Genomic DNA, 14,968 nt, shown 5'->3' on the forward strand with positions numbered 1-14,968 from the left:
GAATCTTTCTAAAGATTCTCCTTATTAAATTTAATTCATTGAACTGCCAGAATTTCTTTAGATTTCTCACTACAGAGTGCACTGAGAGAAAAAAAAATGAATTAAGTTGTACTTGTTGGATTTATTATTTTTTCCTATGTTACTGGAGTTAAACTAAGGGATTGGATTCTGTAATTAAAAATAATGTTGATTGATAGATTGTGTGCATGCAGAAATGCAGTGTGTGGAGATCAGGGCACAATTGTGTGCAGCTGTTTCACCCCCTTCCACCACGTGGGTTCTAAGACTTTGTAGAAAGTGTTCTTACCTACTAAGGTGTCTCTAGTTCAGAATGGAGCAAAGTCAGCAAAGTACCTTGTACACGCTATAGAAAAAATTTGTCTTCATTAGTTTCAGACAAAGGTAGCATTTTTCTAAACGAATATGTAAGTGTGTGAGGCTGGAATGACTATCTGCTCCAGTGAAACAGCTTGATAAAATTCCACATGGCATCCAAACGAACTTGTTAAGTTTTCAGGTTTTTTAACCTACAAAATCTGTCTTTGATCAATTTATATGGTTCATTTACAAAATCAGGGGAGTACATATCACTGGGTGTTAGATATACAGACATTACATAAGAGGGACCAGAAAATATACTGCTATTTTTAAATCATATCATGACAGACAGTAATTTAGCATAGTCAATAATGGTTATTTTGAGAGCTTGTAGCAGGAATGGCTGTGGTGTGAAACCGGGCTCACCAAGTGGAAGAGGTTAAAAGAGGAAGAAGAAGCTTTCTCATGAGCTCAGGATGGGTGTTCATGCATGGGCAAGGATAAGAAGGGATGGGTCATTTCAGCAAGAGCTCACTGGAACGATGTATTGGAAAGGAGTGAATCAGACTTTTGCATTTCCATTTTTTGATATATCTTAAATGCACGTAACTCTTAGCCAACTACCAGTTAATTTTCATTAGAAAGAAAATTATAGCAAAATGGTTTGAGTGTAGAAAATCTCAAATACTCATACTCCTGACAATATTTGCATGTTTGCTTTCTTATTCCTTACTATCCTTAAGTTATCTTGCCAAATTTTAGAAGAGTCTACATGTATTCTTTGACATTTCAAAAAGCATTCGGGTTAAGACTTTGGAAGGTTCTTATTTGTCTTCATGATTTGCATATTTTGCTTTGCTGCATTCTTTAGTTAGGCATGGGTATTATTGGCCAGAGGCAAGGTAAGAGAGTGTCCTGTGGATCAGGAATTATATGTCATTGCAGAGGAATTTCACTCATAACTTCAGCTGAATTAACTCTCAAATTTACAACAGCAAGCTATAACTGAAAAAAAAAAGATGAGGGAGAACTACTTATACACATATATGGGAATATACATAACATACATATGCAAGTAAATATATATTCAAGGGGATTTACTTTTTGCACTTAAGGATCTCTTTCAGCTTAAATGAAGGATTGCTAATTGCTTTGGTGATTGATGAATTTAGCAGTTGTACTGCTGCCATCTCGTGGACTATCAGGGCATTAGTCAGTCTTCGGCTTGACAGATTTTCCTCAATCTCAAATGCCTGTGACTTTAATTGATTTTTGTATAAGAACATTTAAATTTTAATATATTATGTTCATATTGTATTGAATATAGAATCTTATTTTCCCTGGCACTACATGTTTTTCTATAAAACACTCTCAAATTATAAATTAGGTATATATTACTCTACTTTAAAAATTGAACTTGGTGTGATATATGTTAGTCCACTTTTTCCTAATTCCAGAAAATATCAATTCATGTGTGATGCATAAGTTGTGGACTGTCTTTTATCTTTTTTATTGAACCAGCTGGTTTAGTGAGCATCTTTTGTCTTGATTTCAATATGTTGGCCATAATTATCTGTTCTAAGAAGACTGGCAATGTCATTTAAAACTCATCTTTTTTGTAGTTTATCATGATTCTCCATGATTCTAAGCTCAGTGCCTCAAATTTCAACACAGATGTTGGCTCTGTGTGATTTAGTTTTTCTCTCCCATTCCATATCTACCCATGCCCTCCCTGCCAACTCTCCCATTTCCTTACTTACTGACTTTCTTCCATTATCTTTAGAATGATCACAGGAAGTTGTCTGCCAATTTGTACAACTTATTGTGACTCATTTACCCATACTTAACATTTCTTAAAAGCCTTCTCTCCACAGCAGGAAGTACACAGCTTACATGTTCTTTTTGAGCAGTATAACTCAAACAGCTAATTATTTTTTTAAAAGTTTTGTTATTTTGTCAATTAAAATCACTAATTATTTTAGTTGATTACTGGTTAAATGTCTGTCTTATCTAATGGCCCATAAATACAGAATAGGAAGATGTATAATCATTCTATTTCATTGTTCTGTCTTCAATTGCTTACTAAAACTCTTGGAATGCTATGGATATTTCATTGTCACTTGAATGAACTGAGATAAAACTTAAGTCTTTTCAACTGTACTGTCTTGCAATCTTTCACTTCCCTCTGTGTTTCTTCTTATTCATAAGCTTCCCATTATACTAGGAATATCTGTCAGTGTAAGCGAGTTCTCCAAGGACTAGCTTCTCCATAGTGGATCACACCAGCACAAGCACCCAGCTGGCTTGCTTATTGTTCAGTCACCCTCCTTCCCAAATCAGGTAATCTGCTATATTTTCCAGTGATGATATGATTTTATTAGGATGAATTTTAGAGGTCCATGTAGTTTAATATACCCAGAAGGTTAAAAGAAATATTAGAATCTGCAAAGTCTCCAAACAAACAAAAAAGTCAGGACAAACAAAAAAAGAACAGTGAGCACTTTGAATAAGGTGTGCTGTGATCTTCACTAATACAGATGCTGTTGGACATAATTGGCTATGTATTTGACTGCAAGCATTGTCTCTTCACAGGTTGGGCGGATCTGGGACTCAGGAAGGAGAAAGCCATAGGTTCCTGTATCCCGGAGTTCAAAAGTGAAAGAATATTTTATTCCTTGATCATAAGCCCAGTCATCAGAGCCCCCGGCAGCAAGATCTGAAATGAGAAAACACGGAAAAAGAAATCAGCAGCTTTTCTCTCTAACCACAAATTCTTCACTGTGAAAAATATTATAGCTAGACTAACTAACTATTCAAAAGAAAAATGAAGTATTTCAAAAAATCAATCAAATTTTGCCCTAGAATTATTTCATGAGAATGATCTCAGAAAGGACTTTTTAGTGAGATGAAAGTCTCAGTGCACTTATATGTGGTGGGGGAGCGCACTAGGAACAGTTCACTAAAGAATGGATGTCTTCCAAGGAAGCATAAGCACCTTTGAGTGGAAAGAGGACAGCTCACCAAGTTTCTAGAAACCTAAGAATTATGCAACTTGGCAACATGAGGGTTAAGAGTGCCCCTCTTCTCTTTTACTACTGGAGATTGAACCTGGGTTTTGCTCATGTTAGGCAAGGCCTTTAACACCAAGGCATGCTACCCCTACTCTCTATCTAGGTTTGCACTTTTTATCTTTGGTGTCTAACAACTGGCCTGGCATAATTATTCATTCAGTTGATTCATTACATTATAATTTTGTTGTCACTAATATGCTTGTTTATTATTGTTCATTGATTTAAATCAAGAAATGAACATCTCCCACTGAGCTGCAAACCACGTGCTCATCTCTAGAGATACTGGGACATGAAGAGATATTGTCCCTGTCCCTTATTGGCTTGCTGACAGTGGCAAGATAAACATAATTTAACTCATCTGAATAAACCCATGGTTTAAAACATTGGTGAACAAGTAAGTCATCTCTGTTAGAACCACCTTAAGAAGACACCTTACAAAATGAGGCCACAGAAGGTACTACTCCACTGTTAGCTTAACAAACGCAGCAGCTAAGGCTGGAGTCTCCTCAGTTGCAGTGGAGGCCCTTTGATGACACTGGACTGAGTCTTTTTCCTTGTGTCTTTTTCTAATCCTTTCAGAATTTGGGCAAAAAGAAATCAATGGAGGGGAGAGGAAGGTAGAGACCAAAACCCAAAATTGGTTCTGAGGACTGTGCCTTTTAAGGTAATCTTGAACTCCGCAGTGACCATAATGCTGAGGTCTAGTTCAAACCTTTTCTTTCTGTTTTGGTGTGTGTGGGGTGTGTGTGTGTGTGTGTGTGTGTGTGTGTGTGCTCACGCGCATGCTCGCGTGAACACATGCATGTTGCATTATGTAGAAGACGGTCCGGAATCCCTTGGAACTAGAGTTTTAGGAGGTTGTGACTCAACCATGTGGGTAGTGGGAATTGAACCAGGGTTCTTTGTAAAAGCAGTGTCGTTCTCATAGTGTAGTCCCTCCTTTCTTCTTCCCTTTAAGACCTCTTCCCTACCCTCATCTCCTGGGCCCTTCTCTAGTTTCCTGTCATTCATATACACTGGCTCTGGAACAAATACACACATATGTAAAGCCAAGATCTCCGATGAGTAAGAACATGTAGTCTTTGTTTTTCTAGTCTGAGTGACTCTACTCCATGTAACATTTTCCAGTTCCACCCATTTTTTTTCTTATAATTGTACGATTTCATTTTTCTTTATGGCTAAATAAAATTCCACTGTAGTATCTTGTTGTGTGTGTGTGTCTTGTTTACACACATGGAGAAATTGGATTCCTCTGAAGAGTGGCTTATTCCTCAAGCAACCCTCTTTCCTACCCACTCTTTTAATGGAGAAATTACTTACTACTGTGTTTTCATCCTGCAAGGATCCTTCAGCTAGGCATCTGAGTCACCACCTTGGACACAATATCCTCAGCGCGCAGGACACTTGGTCTGGGTGTGTTCTTACTTTGCAATATTGAGGTCATCTCTCTTAGCACCTGTGTCTTTCTGTGCTTCACTATGGTGGCTTCTTTGAAGATTGCCTTTGTCTCCTGCTCCCTCTTTTCTTCCTGCTTTTCTACTTTGTATTTTTCCTTCCTTTTTGTTTTAGTACCGACTGAGATCTTGGCACACAGGGGATGCCCAAGAGATGCATATGGAAATGTGGTTTGGAAGGAATATTTATTTCTCTATCTGTCTACTGAGTAGAAGAATACATATTGAATGTATAAGTCACTGTGTGGCAAAGTTATATGTTTTCAATGGTGAGGAAAGAAATGCAGTGGGAAGCATTTGTTCCTTCCTAGACATATGATTTCATTGCATAGTTCTGAACCACGGACTCACAGATTGTTGTTGCTCCTGGACCATACGTGTACTTGGTGCCATACAGAGAGGCGAGTTCCTTGGCTGCACCTTTCACCAGGGCATTCTGCAAAAGAATCATCAGGAAGTGAAAAAATGAAAGCAACCATGCCAAACAAGCACACACCCTGTACACTTGAAAAAAAGAAGATATTTATGACACATTTGGGGGTTAATATTTTATACTTTTTCAATGTCTATTTCAAGTTTTCCAGTTTAGCAATGCTGAAATTAACAAGGAAATCTTGAGAAAGGATGTCTTCCTCAGTGCAAAGCAAAGGCCGGGAAGGCTTTATGCTATGACAAAGGTTGTTGATGTCATTGCACAGGAACAATACTCGAAAAGACAAACAAAACAACCATGACTTGACCATGTGATAGGTAAAGATCAGACACTGAGTCATTACAAGATGGTATGGTTTAGGGCCGGAGTACTAGCAGTTGAGCACACAATGATTGCATAGAAAATGTAACTGTCTTTTGAAGTCCTTTCCTGTCTGAGACAGACATTGGCTTCTAAGGGCTGTTCTTTTATTGTTATCACTATTAAAGGAGCATTTAGTGTGTGCCTCAGCCTCTCCTGCGCCTGTCCTCAACTGCTCCTTCATATGGATGTTTATCTCCTCACAACCATTTTACAGTTACCTCATCATCCATCTTCAGTTGCTCTAACTTCCTCTTCTGGCAACAAGACTCACTGTGAACTCATCTCAGAGGTCTGTCTCAAGTCTCATCTCATATTCTTTCTGAGGTAGAATTTCATAATTGGGCCCCTGTACCCCTCAACTTCTCTTTATTGCTGACTTTAGGTATTCTTCTTCCTTCATTGGATGCCCTTCACCCTCTTGGCTTAAACAGAGTTTTTAAATCATTTCTCAGATGTACTTTCATGTTATCTTTGTGAATTTTTCTCCCTCACTCTCTTTAAGAGCATTGGTCTCTATTTTGCAGTAATTCCTGTCTATCAGAGCTCCTTCAGCCTGCTGAAATTAGTTGTTCGGGCATCTATTATTTATATTATTTCTCTGGAGGATTTGTGGCTAGTCTTTTTAAAAAATTTTTTTTTTGCTCTGTGTTCTCTATATATAGGCCAGTTGATATTGAACTTAAGATTCTTATGCCTTGGCTAGGATATTCATTTCTATCCTCAGCAGGCCACTCAGTACAGGTTGGTTGAGTGAGTCCTGTACTGGGCTCGGGGACATTATAAATAAGCCATATCTGGGTGGGTCACATTGTACCAAGCTTTTCAAGATGGATTGTGATCTCCTGAGCAAGCAGAGACTAAAGAGGGTATGGGACTGGGCAGTGATATCATGTATTTATGGCTGATTGACTGTCATATTTAGATGCTGACATTTATTACAAAGGGAGAAACCTAGACTCTTTTTCTAACTCATTTAAAACCAAAAGACAGAAAAAAGATAGAATAATATTAATTAGCTAAAATATTGTATGTTAAATTCCAATTATCTTAACAAAATTCCCTACAATCAGTATAGGTCTTTTCTTTTGACAAATTTAAATAATTTCACCACAAGTACTCATTTGTATTCCCAATATCATCAGTATTGATGATAAAGTATGTTTGTTTATATATGGGACTATAACCCATATATAAACCAAAGAACAAAAAAAGATGCAGAAGACCATAGAGTCTACAACTCAAAACTCTAATTAACGACACTTTCATTGAAATCTGCCATTTGAGGAACAGGGTTTGAAACAATGACTAATGTGTATATAGTACATTAACCTTCTGCTTCATAAAGAGTTCTTCCTAACAGCTAGAAGCAAAATGAAGAGGGACTAAAAGAACATGCCCAAGGGTATGTAGCCAATTGTGGCTAGCTTGAGCTATGACATTCTTTCAATTTAGTCTGAAAGAAGTGTTTTTGAAGCTGATTTACTGATTGCCAAGAACAGGAGGAGTTTAATATACATCAGCATAGATAAAGCCAAACATGGCCTTTATTAATCCTTAGCTTTGAGTTTCCTACTATATTTTATGCAGGTTTTCTTAATGTAAGAGCATCTAGAGAAAAAGACAGAGTCTAAAATGTCATATGTAACTCAAAGCCTGAGAGAAAAATGTACTACACTAGTCACTGGGCCCTAGGTTGTTAGGGCCTACTGGGATGAACAGCAGACAGAGTTCTTCTCAAACGACCTGTGCTCCAGAGACCTTAGGCTAAAAACATCTCTGCACATGACATTTACTCCAAGTCCTTGCACACTGCTAGAGTTGGGCTAATTTTCCAGAGCCAATTATTGCAATATAGGAAAACAAGATATTACAACCAAGTCTGAGGTATGAAATAATTCTAGAAAATTTAACTTGACCAGAATTTAACTGCCCTTGTCGATAAACACATGTGATAATGGGAACCTCAAATTATCTCTAACTTTGGTTTCCTTCCTCCTGTCCTGTGATCATCTCAACTTATACCATGGGGCCAGTAGGAAATGCTACTTTTATAATTTTGCTGCATAACGAAGTCTTTAGCTTCAAGCAGGCACCAAGGAGAAAGCACTGGACCTGGTAAATTCCTGGTTCTGAGGAACAATAGCAGTGAAGAAAGGAGTCAGGAAACAACTGGTGTAGGCCAGCTGGGCTGCTGCCTCCCCGAGATCCCAGGAGCAATGTGGACTAGAGGAATGCTACCATTGACGTGAAGCAACTTTTCCATTCTCTTGACCTGCATGCCTATTTCTTACTCTTTGACGGTCAAGGAAAACACAAAGTGTGAGTCAGTAGAATTTGCAGTCTGCAGAGTTTTTCTTTTGATAAAAATGGTGTTTCTCCCAAGTACATTTTAAAAATAAACATTGCATAACACAGGAAAGGGGTAACCTTTGGCAACTAAAATTCGTGGAACATCATATTTTATTTTTGAGGAAGATATAAGATCCTGTGAAAGCCAAGAGCCTTTGGCCAGAAATGCGACTCTGCTCTTACCTTAGTGTAGAGAAGTTTCTCAATTTCTGCTCTCCTGGTATTTGGCTGGATCACTGTGTGTTTATGTGGGGGGAAGGTAGGTCTCCTCAGACACTGTTGCATGTTTATTAGCATTCTCTGTCCTCTACCAGAATATGTCAGTAAGCTCACATAGTATGCCAATCAAAATATCACACAAACAATACCAAATGTCTTCTCTGGGTATGAGTGCGTAGAAAATTAGTACAAAGTGAGGTCAAAGATACAGTTACGGCAGATGAGAATTTAGGAGAAAAGTTAAAAAGGAAGATACAGATTTTGAAGGTGTCTCTGATGATGATGTTTCAGATATATGCCTCTAGCACCTTGGTTCCCCAAAATACCATCTTGCCATCAAGATTAATAGATTTAGCAATCATATAGACTCCCAATTAAATGTAAATTTCAAATAAACTAGGGACATTGCTCTAGTATGAGGATTTGAGACACTATTAAAGTAAAAATAAGTGACTTTATGGAAAACTAAAATAAATGGGGAGTCATGTAACAGACCTGGCTAGTATTTACCACATCTCTAGCTTCATGGCTTACTGTGATATAAGCTCCTATTTTGACATCCAGGGTATTCCCCAAGATGTTCAACTTTACTACCCACCTTTTTCTACCAAGAACACTCCTTAACTCTGTTTTTCATCCTGACTTTTGATGGTTATATTCTATGTTTTCAATGCTCCATTCCTTCCCTGCCCATCTGAATCATGTCCAAGCCTTAAATCTTAGAATAAATATCACATCACCCTCTCTCTCCTCCTCCTGCTTTTCTGGATAAGGTTTTTCTCTTTATCCTTAGCTGTCCTAGTACTCCCTATGTAGATCAGGCTGGCTTTGAATTCACAGAAATCAACATGGCTCCACTGCCTTCATGCTGAGAGTAAAGGCATGCACCACTGCTACATCTACTTTCTTATTGAATATGTACTGGCTCTGTGGGAGCCTAGGCAGTTTGGATGCTCACCTTACTAGACCTGGATGAAGGTGGGTGGTCCTTGGACTTCCCACAGGGCAGGGAACCCTGATTGCTCTTTGGGCTGATGAGGGAGGGGGACTTGACCGGGGGAGGGGGAGGGAAATGGGAGGCGGTGGTCGGGAGGAGGCAGAAATCTTTAATAAATAATTAATAAATAAAAAATAAAAGTAAAAAAAAGAATATGTAACACTTGTTACCATTTCCCCTCTCATAAATCCGTGCAACTGTGCACTTCTGGTTATGTACTGTACAGTTTCCTGCCTCTGAATTTCAGTAAAACCCTAAGTTTTCAAATGGCAGGGGTCTTAATTTATGAAACTTAGTATGCACTCAGTACAGTTTCTGTTAAGTCATGTACTATTGTCCCAGGAGGAGAGTTTTATCAAGCCAGGAAGTCCCCTGAACTTTGTAATGGTATATCATCAACAAGCTTCTCTGTTAAAAGACATTTTATGGTTTCATCTAAAACTTTTTGTGTAGTATTTTTTTATTTGTTTTTGAAATGAGAGATTCCGAGAAAATACTTTAAATAGATACTTTATGCCCCAGCCTCTATTCTCTTTAGCAGCCCATTGACTGTGGGATTATGCCCTTGCTCATCTAGCCATTAGGCAGGCACATAGTATCAGCTGTGATGGGCCTGTGCATAGCACTGTCTTTGTCTATCTTCTAATTAACATTCATTACTTTTTAATCTTTACATTTGTGTATAAATGTGACTTTACATTTCATTCACATCCTTGTGTAAGGTGTCAGACACCCTTGTGTAAGGTGTCAAGATTCCTTTTTTTGAGGCAAATTAAATTGGAATTAACAATGTGTACTAACACACTCAGCTTGACAGGATTCTATTTTTGTAGCTCACTAATTAAAGTTTTATGAAGAAGCAGTGAGTGACATCCCATTGAATTGGAAGGTATTTTTAATCTGTGGTTACATTTAACAGTTTTTCAGAGTTTTGTCATTTTTTTTCTGGTTATTGTCATCTTTCTTCTCTTGGATAATGAATATATACTCATCAAAAGAATGGTCCAAGATCTAAGATTTTACTCTGAGAAGTAAGTGCTATCAGTCAATCTAAGTTAATACTTTGTAATACACAATGCCAGAGGTAATCACAGGTCGAATGCAAAACATTTTTAATGAATTTCCTCAAGAAAGTTGAAGGTGTACCATAGTAGAATGTGAAGAAATATGTGGGCCTTAAATTGGTCAATGGTATTGAATTGAAGACCTAAATATAAATCTACACACCTATGAAAACCTAATTTTTAAAATAAAATTAAAAATAAAAAAATACACATGGGAAAAAGATAACATCTTCAACAAATGGTGCTGGTCATACAGGAGGGGAGAAAGAAAATACAAGTAGATCCATACTTATCACCCTGCACAAAACTCAACTCCAAATTCATCAAAGACCTCACCATAAAACCAGTACATTGAATCTGACTGAAGAAAAAGGTTCAAGAACAGCCATGACCACACTGGCACAGGAAAAGACTCCTTAAACAGAACACAGCTGGCAAAAGAACTAAGAAGAGCAATTAATGAATTGATTAAAACTCATAAAACTGAACAGTTTCTACATGTCAAAGGACATCGTTAAGAGTACAAAATGGCAGCCTATAGAATGGGAAAAGATTTTTATCAACTACACATCATAATAGAAGGCTAAAATACAAAATATATAAAGATTGCAAGAAACTAAATATCAAGAAAATACACCAACTTAAAAATAGGGTACAGATCTAAACAGAATTTTCAATACTGGAAATCCAAATGACTGAGAAGCATTTAAAGAAATATTCAATATTCTTAGTTATCAGGAAAATCAAAACTAAAACAATTTTGAGATTTCATGTTATACCTGTCTCAATGGCTAAGATCAATAAAACAAATTACAGCTCAAACTCATAAGAATATGGCATAGGCCGATCACCTTTTAATTGCTTGTGAGAGTTAAACTTGTATAGCCACAGTGGAAATCAGTGTGGAGATCCTTCAGGAAGATGTGAATCATTTTTTTTTTTAAGATTCAGCTATACCACTCCTAAGCATACACTCAAATGATGCTTCATCTTACCAAAAGTACACTTGTTTAACTTGTTGCTCTTATTGCTGTTCTATTCATCCTAGTCAGAAAGTGGAAATACCCTAGATGTCCCTCAACAGAAGGGATAAAGACAATATAGTACATTGACATAATAGATTATTACTCAGCTATTAAAAGAACTGACATCATGAAATCCAAAAGAGAATGTATGGAACTAGAAAAAAAAATCATTCTGAGACCCACAAACACACAAAAAGTATGAATCTAATTATTTGTGGATATTAGTTGGTAACCAGGAATCAGAGGTTATGTATAGAGTAAGGGCCTACAAGGTGACAGAGAAATAGAATGCATGGTTAGGGATGGATCATGGAGGGGCTAGAATGGAAAGATCAAGTAGGTAAGAGGAATGGAGTGGGATATGATTCAGGGGATATGAGAAGAGACAGTTAAAATTCAGGGATATTTGAGAGGTAATATGGAAATATAGTAAGTACTTTCTAGAATATGTATATGAAGGTGATCTAACTGAAAAGAAAAAAAATAATGGGGATATCGTGCATCAACCTGCCATTTCTTGTCACCAAACAAAACTTCTGGTACTGAGATTTGGTTATATATAATTGAGTTACTGGGTCCCATGTTGTGTTGGTTTGAATGAAAATAGCCCCAGTACTCTCATAGGGAATGGTGCTACTTGACAATTATGAAGTATGGTTTTTTGGAGTAGGTATTGTCTTGTTGGGGGAAGTCTGTTACTGGGAGTTACAAATACTGTAAGACATGTGGAGATTCCCAAACCACCCAGACTTTGGCAAGACAATAGGTTGCTCTCTACAAACTGACAGCAGGTTCCCATTTCTGAGGACAACACCTACAGAATTCATTGAACATGGAGAAGCTAAGCTTGTGCCTACAAGAGCCTTTAACCCTATGTTTTAGCATCTTTTGTACATGAAGGTACTCTTCCTACTATAAGAAGAGAAATGTAAACACAAAGACAGCCTTGTGGAATGATCTAAAATGGTGTACTACCTAAAAGATATGATAGGGCAATGTCAACAGAAAGCTTGTGGGAGTAACCAACTAATATCTAATTTCACATAGGTCCACTCCACAAGATAAAATCCATTTTAACGTTGCTTGGGCGATCAAGAACTGAAGACTAGATATCTCAGGGACATGGGGTAAATCTAAATACTGCTGCTATAAAAATACAAATAAAATGATTTGTAATGATATTCTGTCACTCATAGATCAGTGCTTTGCTGAGCCACCATCAGAGACGTCTCCTCCTGCAGAAGGTGGGAAGGAACACAGAGATTCACAGATAGACATTTTGTAGAAGGTGAGAGACCTTGAAATTTTCAGCTCTACTTAGAATGTTTCCTTCAATTCCAGCCCCCTCTGGAGCTCAGCAATCCCGGATAAAGAGGAGTCAGAAAGGGTGTAAGAGCCAGAGCAGATGGAGAACAAGAAGCAAGAGCCTCTAAATCAAAATGATGAAACGTCATGAACTCACAGACAGAAGCAGAATGCGTAGGGTCAGCACAGTTCTGTACCACACCCTCTATAGAGTATGGCTTCCAGGTAAGTATTTTTATGGAATTCCTGAGGGATCAAAAGGACAGGTTTCTGATTTTTCAATTATCTCTTGGTCTCTTATCCTTCTGTTGGTTTGTCTTATCTAACTCCTTTATGATAGATTTTTTTTTTTTGTTTTTGGAGACAGGGTTTCTCTGTAGCTTTGGAGCCTGTCTTGGAACTAGCTCTTGTAGACCAGGTTGGCCTTGAACTCACAGAGATCTGCCTGCCTCTGCCTCCCAAGTGCTGTATTAAAGGCGTGCGCCACCACCGCCCGGCTATGATAGATTTTTATTATAATTTATTTTGTTATATTATAATTATCCCTTAGAACTTTTATGTTTACTAATTAGAGGCAAAACGGAAGTGGATTTGGGTGAGGGGATGAAGAGCAGAACTGGGCAAAGTAGAGGGAAGTAAATCATAACCAGGATATATTGTGTAAGAAAAAAATTATTTTCAATGAAAGGGAAAAAGTCCTTAGATATGGTGGCAAACTAAAAAAATTTCTAATAGCCACTATCTCTAGGCTCATGGTTACCATCCCCCTACTATTAGTTTCAGCTTCTCTAAGCCTTCATGTCTAGGCTGGAAAATAAGAAGCAGACCAGAGAATTTCTTAAATTATCTTATAATTTCTAATGTTGAAAGATCCTTTTGTCCTGGACTGGCAGTGTTGGATTTACTCTGTTTTCTTTTGGCTCAGTGCGTGAGGTGGGATAAGGAACTTAGCTGCTGTTCTTCTAGCTTCTCACTTTGAATTATTGCAATATTATTTATTACTGTTGCTAACTAGTCTATGTGTGTCAACGAAGGACTTGAAAATTTTTCACAACTGGTATATGCAGTCTTATGGTTAGTACTGGAGAGATTTTCCTCTACGTCTCACAGTTTTTAATTTCCTCTGACCATAAATAAATCTCAAAGTTTATACTTCCTTGTCCTTTAGAATTTTGAAAATCCAAGTATAATTTCTGAGCCTTAAACTTCATTTGAACATAAAATAGCATTATATTATGATGTCTACAAGAGGGACTGGATGGTTTGTGAGTCCAGAGGAATTATGAGCACTTTGTGTTCTTTTTCTAAATTATATGAAATGGCTAAATACAAATTGCATTCCACATATTCTTACTATTCCTGCATTTTTATTGTTCCTCTGAAGATGTATTTTTAGAAGTAATTTTTAATCTATAGAGCTACTTTTGTTTTAATTTGCGTGTATGTTTGTTACCAATTCAAATGCTCTCAATCCTGTCTTGCTCTTTTGGGCCAGAAACTTAAAAAAATATTTATATATTCAATATATATATATTTGAAGGATTCAAACATGATTTTAAAATATATTTGCATTGATGTGTGATACTAATGTGACTTCTATGAACTTATAGTAATTAATTTCTCTTGTGATTATATCTTGATCGTTGAACAATACTGCTAATATTTTGAGTCAAAGATACTTAAACTTTTAAAAATTGTTCCCTATATTTAGAAAGCCTCAATCATACTATTTGATCATGGAATGATTTATTATTGTTTTATCTGATCAAACAATGAAACAAACAATTTTAGGATCTCACAGTAGGTAACAAAACCACTCAATGTTACAATTTCTTAATGCCATTTGCCATATTCTGTTCAAGTCAGATCTACATCAAGCAGCTTAGCCAAACACACTGACAAAAATGAGTTGTGCCATCAAGGACTTTGTTGGTTATCTCCAATGTGACTAATAGTCCTTTGATAAGTGTTGTGGTTTGAAAATGAAATGTCCTCCATATGCTCATGTGTCCGAATACTCAGTCTCCGGCTGGTGGAACTGTTTGATCTTTGGGAGTTAGAGCCTTACTGGATGAAACATCTCACTAGGGACAGGCTTTGTGGTTGTGCAGCTTGTCCCCACTTGTGTTCCTTTTCTCTGGGTTTTCCCCCCATGTGTGTATAAAATGTGTCCTCTCTGCTTTCTAACTGCCAGAGCAGCCTCATGCTCCTGACCTGCCTTCTCTGCCATGATGAACTTTATTTCCTCTGGAACTCTAAGGCAAAATAATTCTCTTTTGCCTTAGCTTGCTTTTGGTCAGGGTATTTTTTTTTATCACAGCAACAGTAAAGGGACTAATGCAATCACTATCTTGGAAAAGCTAGAGGCAA

General features: G+C 37.3%; 1 protein-coding gene across 1 annotated transcript in view; it reads right to left on the reverse strand.

Moving 5' to 3' along the window:
* Nucleotides 1-2,671: 2,671 nt before the first annotated feature.
* The window catches only part of Cpb1 (carboxypeptidase B1), a 29,061-nt gene continuing 16,764 nt past the window's right edge, over nt 2,672-14,968 (reverse strand). The window contains exons 10-11 of the mRNA XM_075950802.1: nt 5,195-5,279; nt 2,672-3,034 (exon numbers count right to left, since the gene is read on the reverse strand). Of these exons, the coding sequence (XP_075806917.1) occupies nt 2,847-3,034; nt 5,195-5,279 (273 nt within the window). The 3' untranslated portion in view covers nt 2,672-2,846. The remainder of the gene's footprint in view (nt 3,035-5,194; nt 5,280-14,968) is intronic.

The sequence above is a fragment of the Microtus pennsylvanicus genome, chromosome 16 (assembly GCF_037038515.1).
Source record: "Microtus pennsylvanicus isolate mMicPen1 chromosome 16, mMicPen1.hap1, whole genome shotgun sequence".
Lineage (NCBI taxonomy): Eukaryota > Metazoa > Chordata > Mammalia > Rodentia > Cricetidae > Microtus > Microtus pennsylvanicus.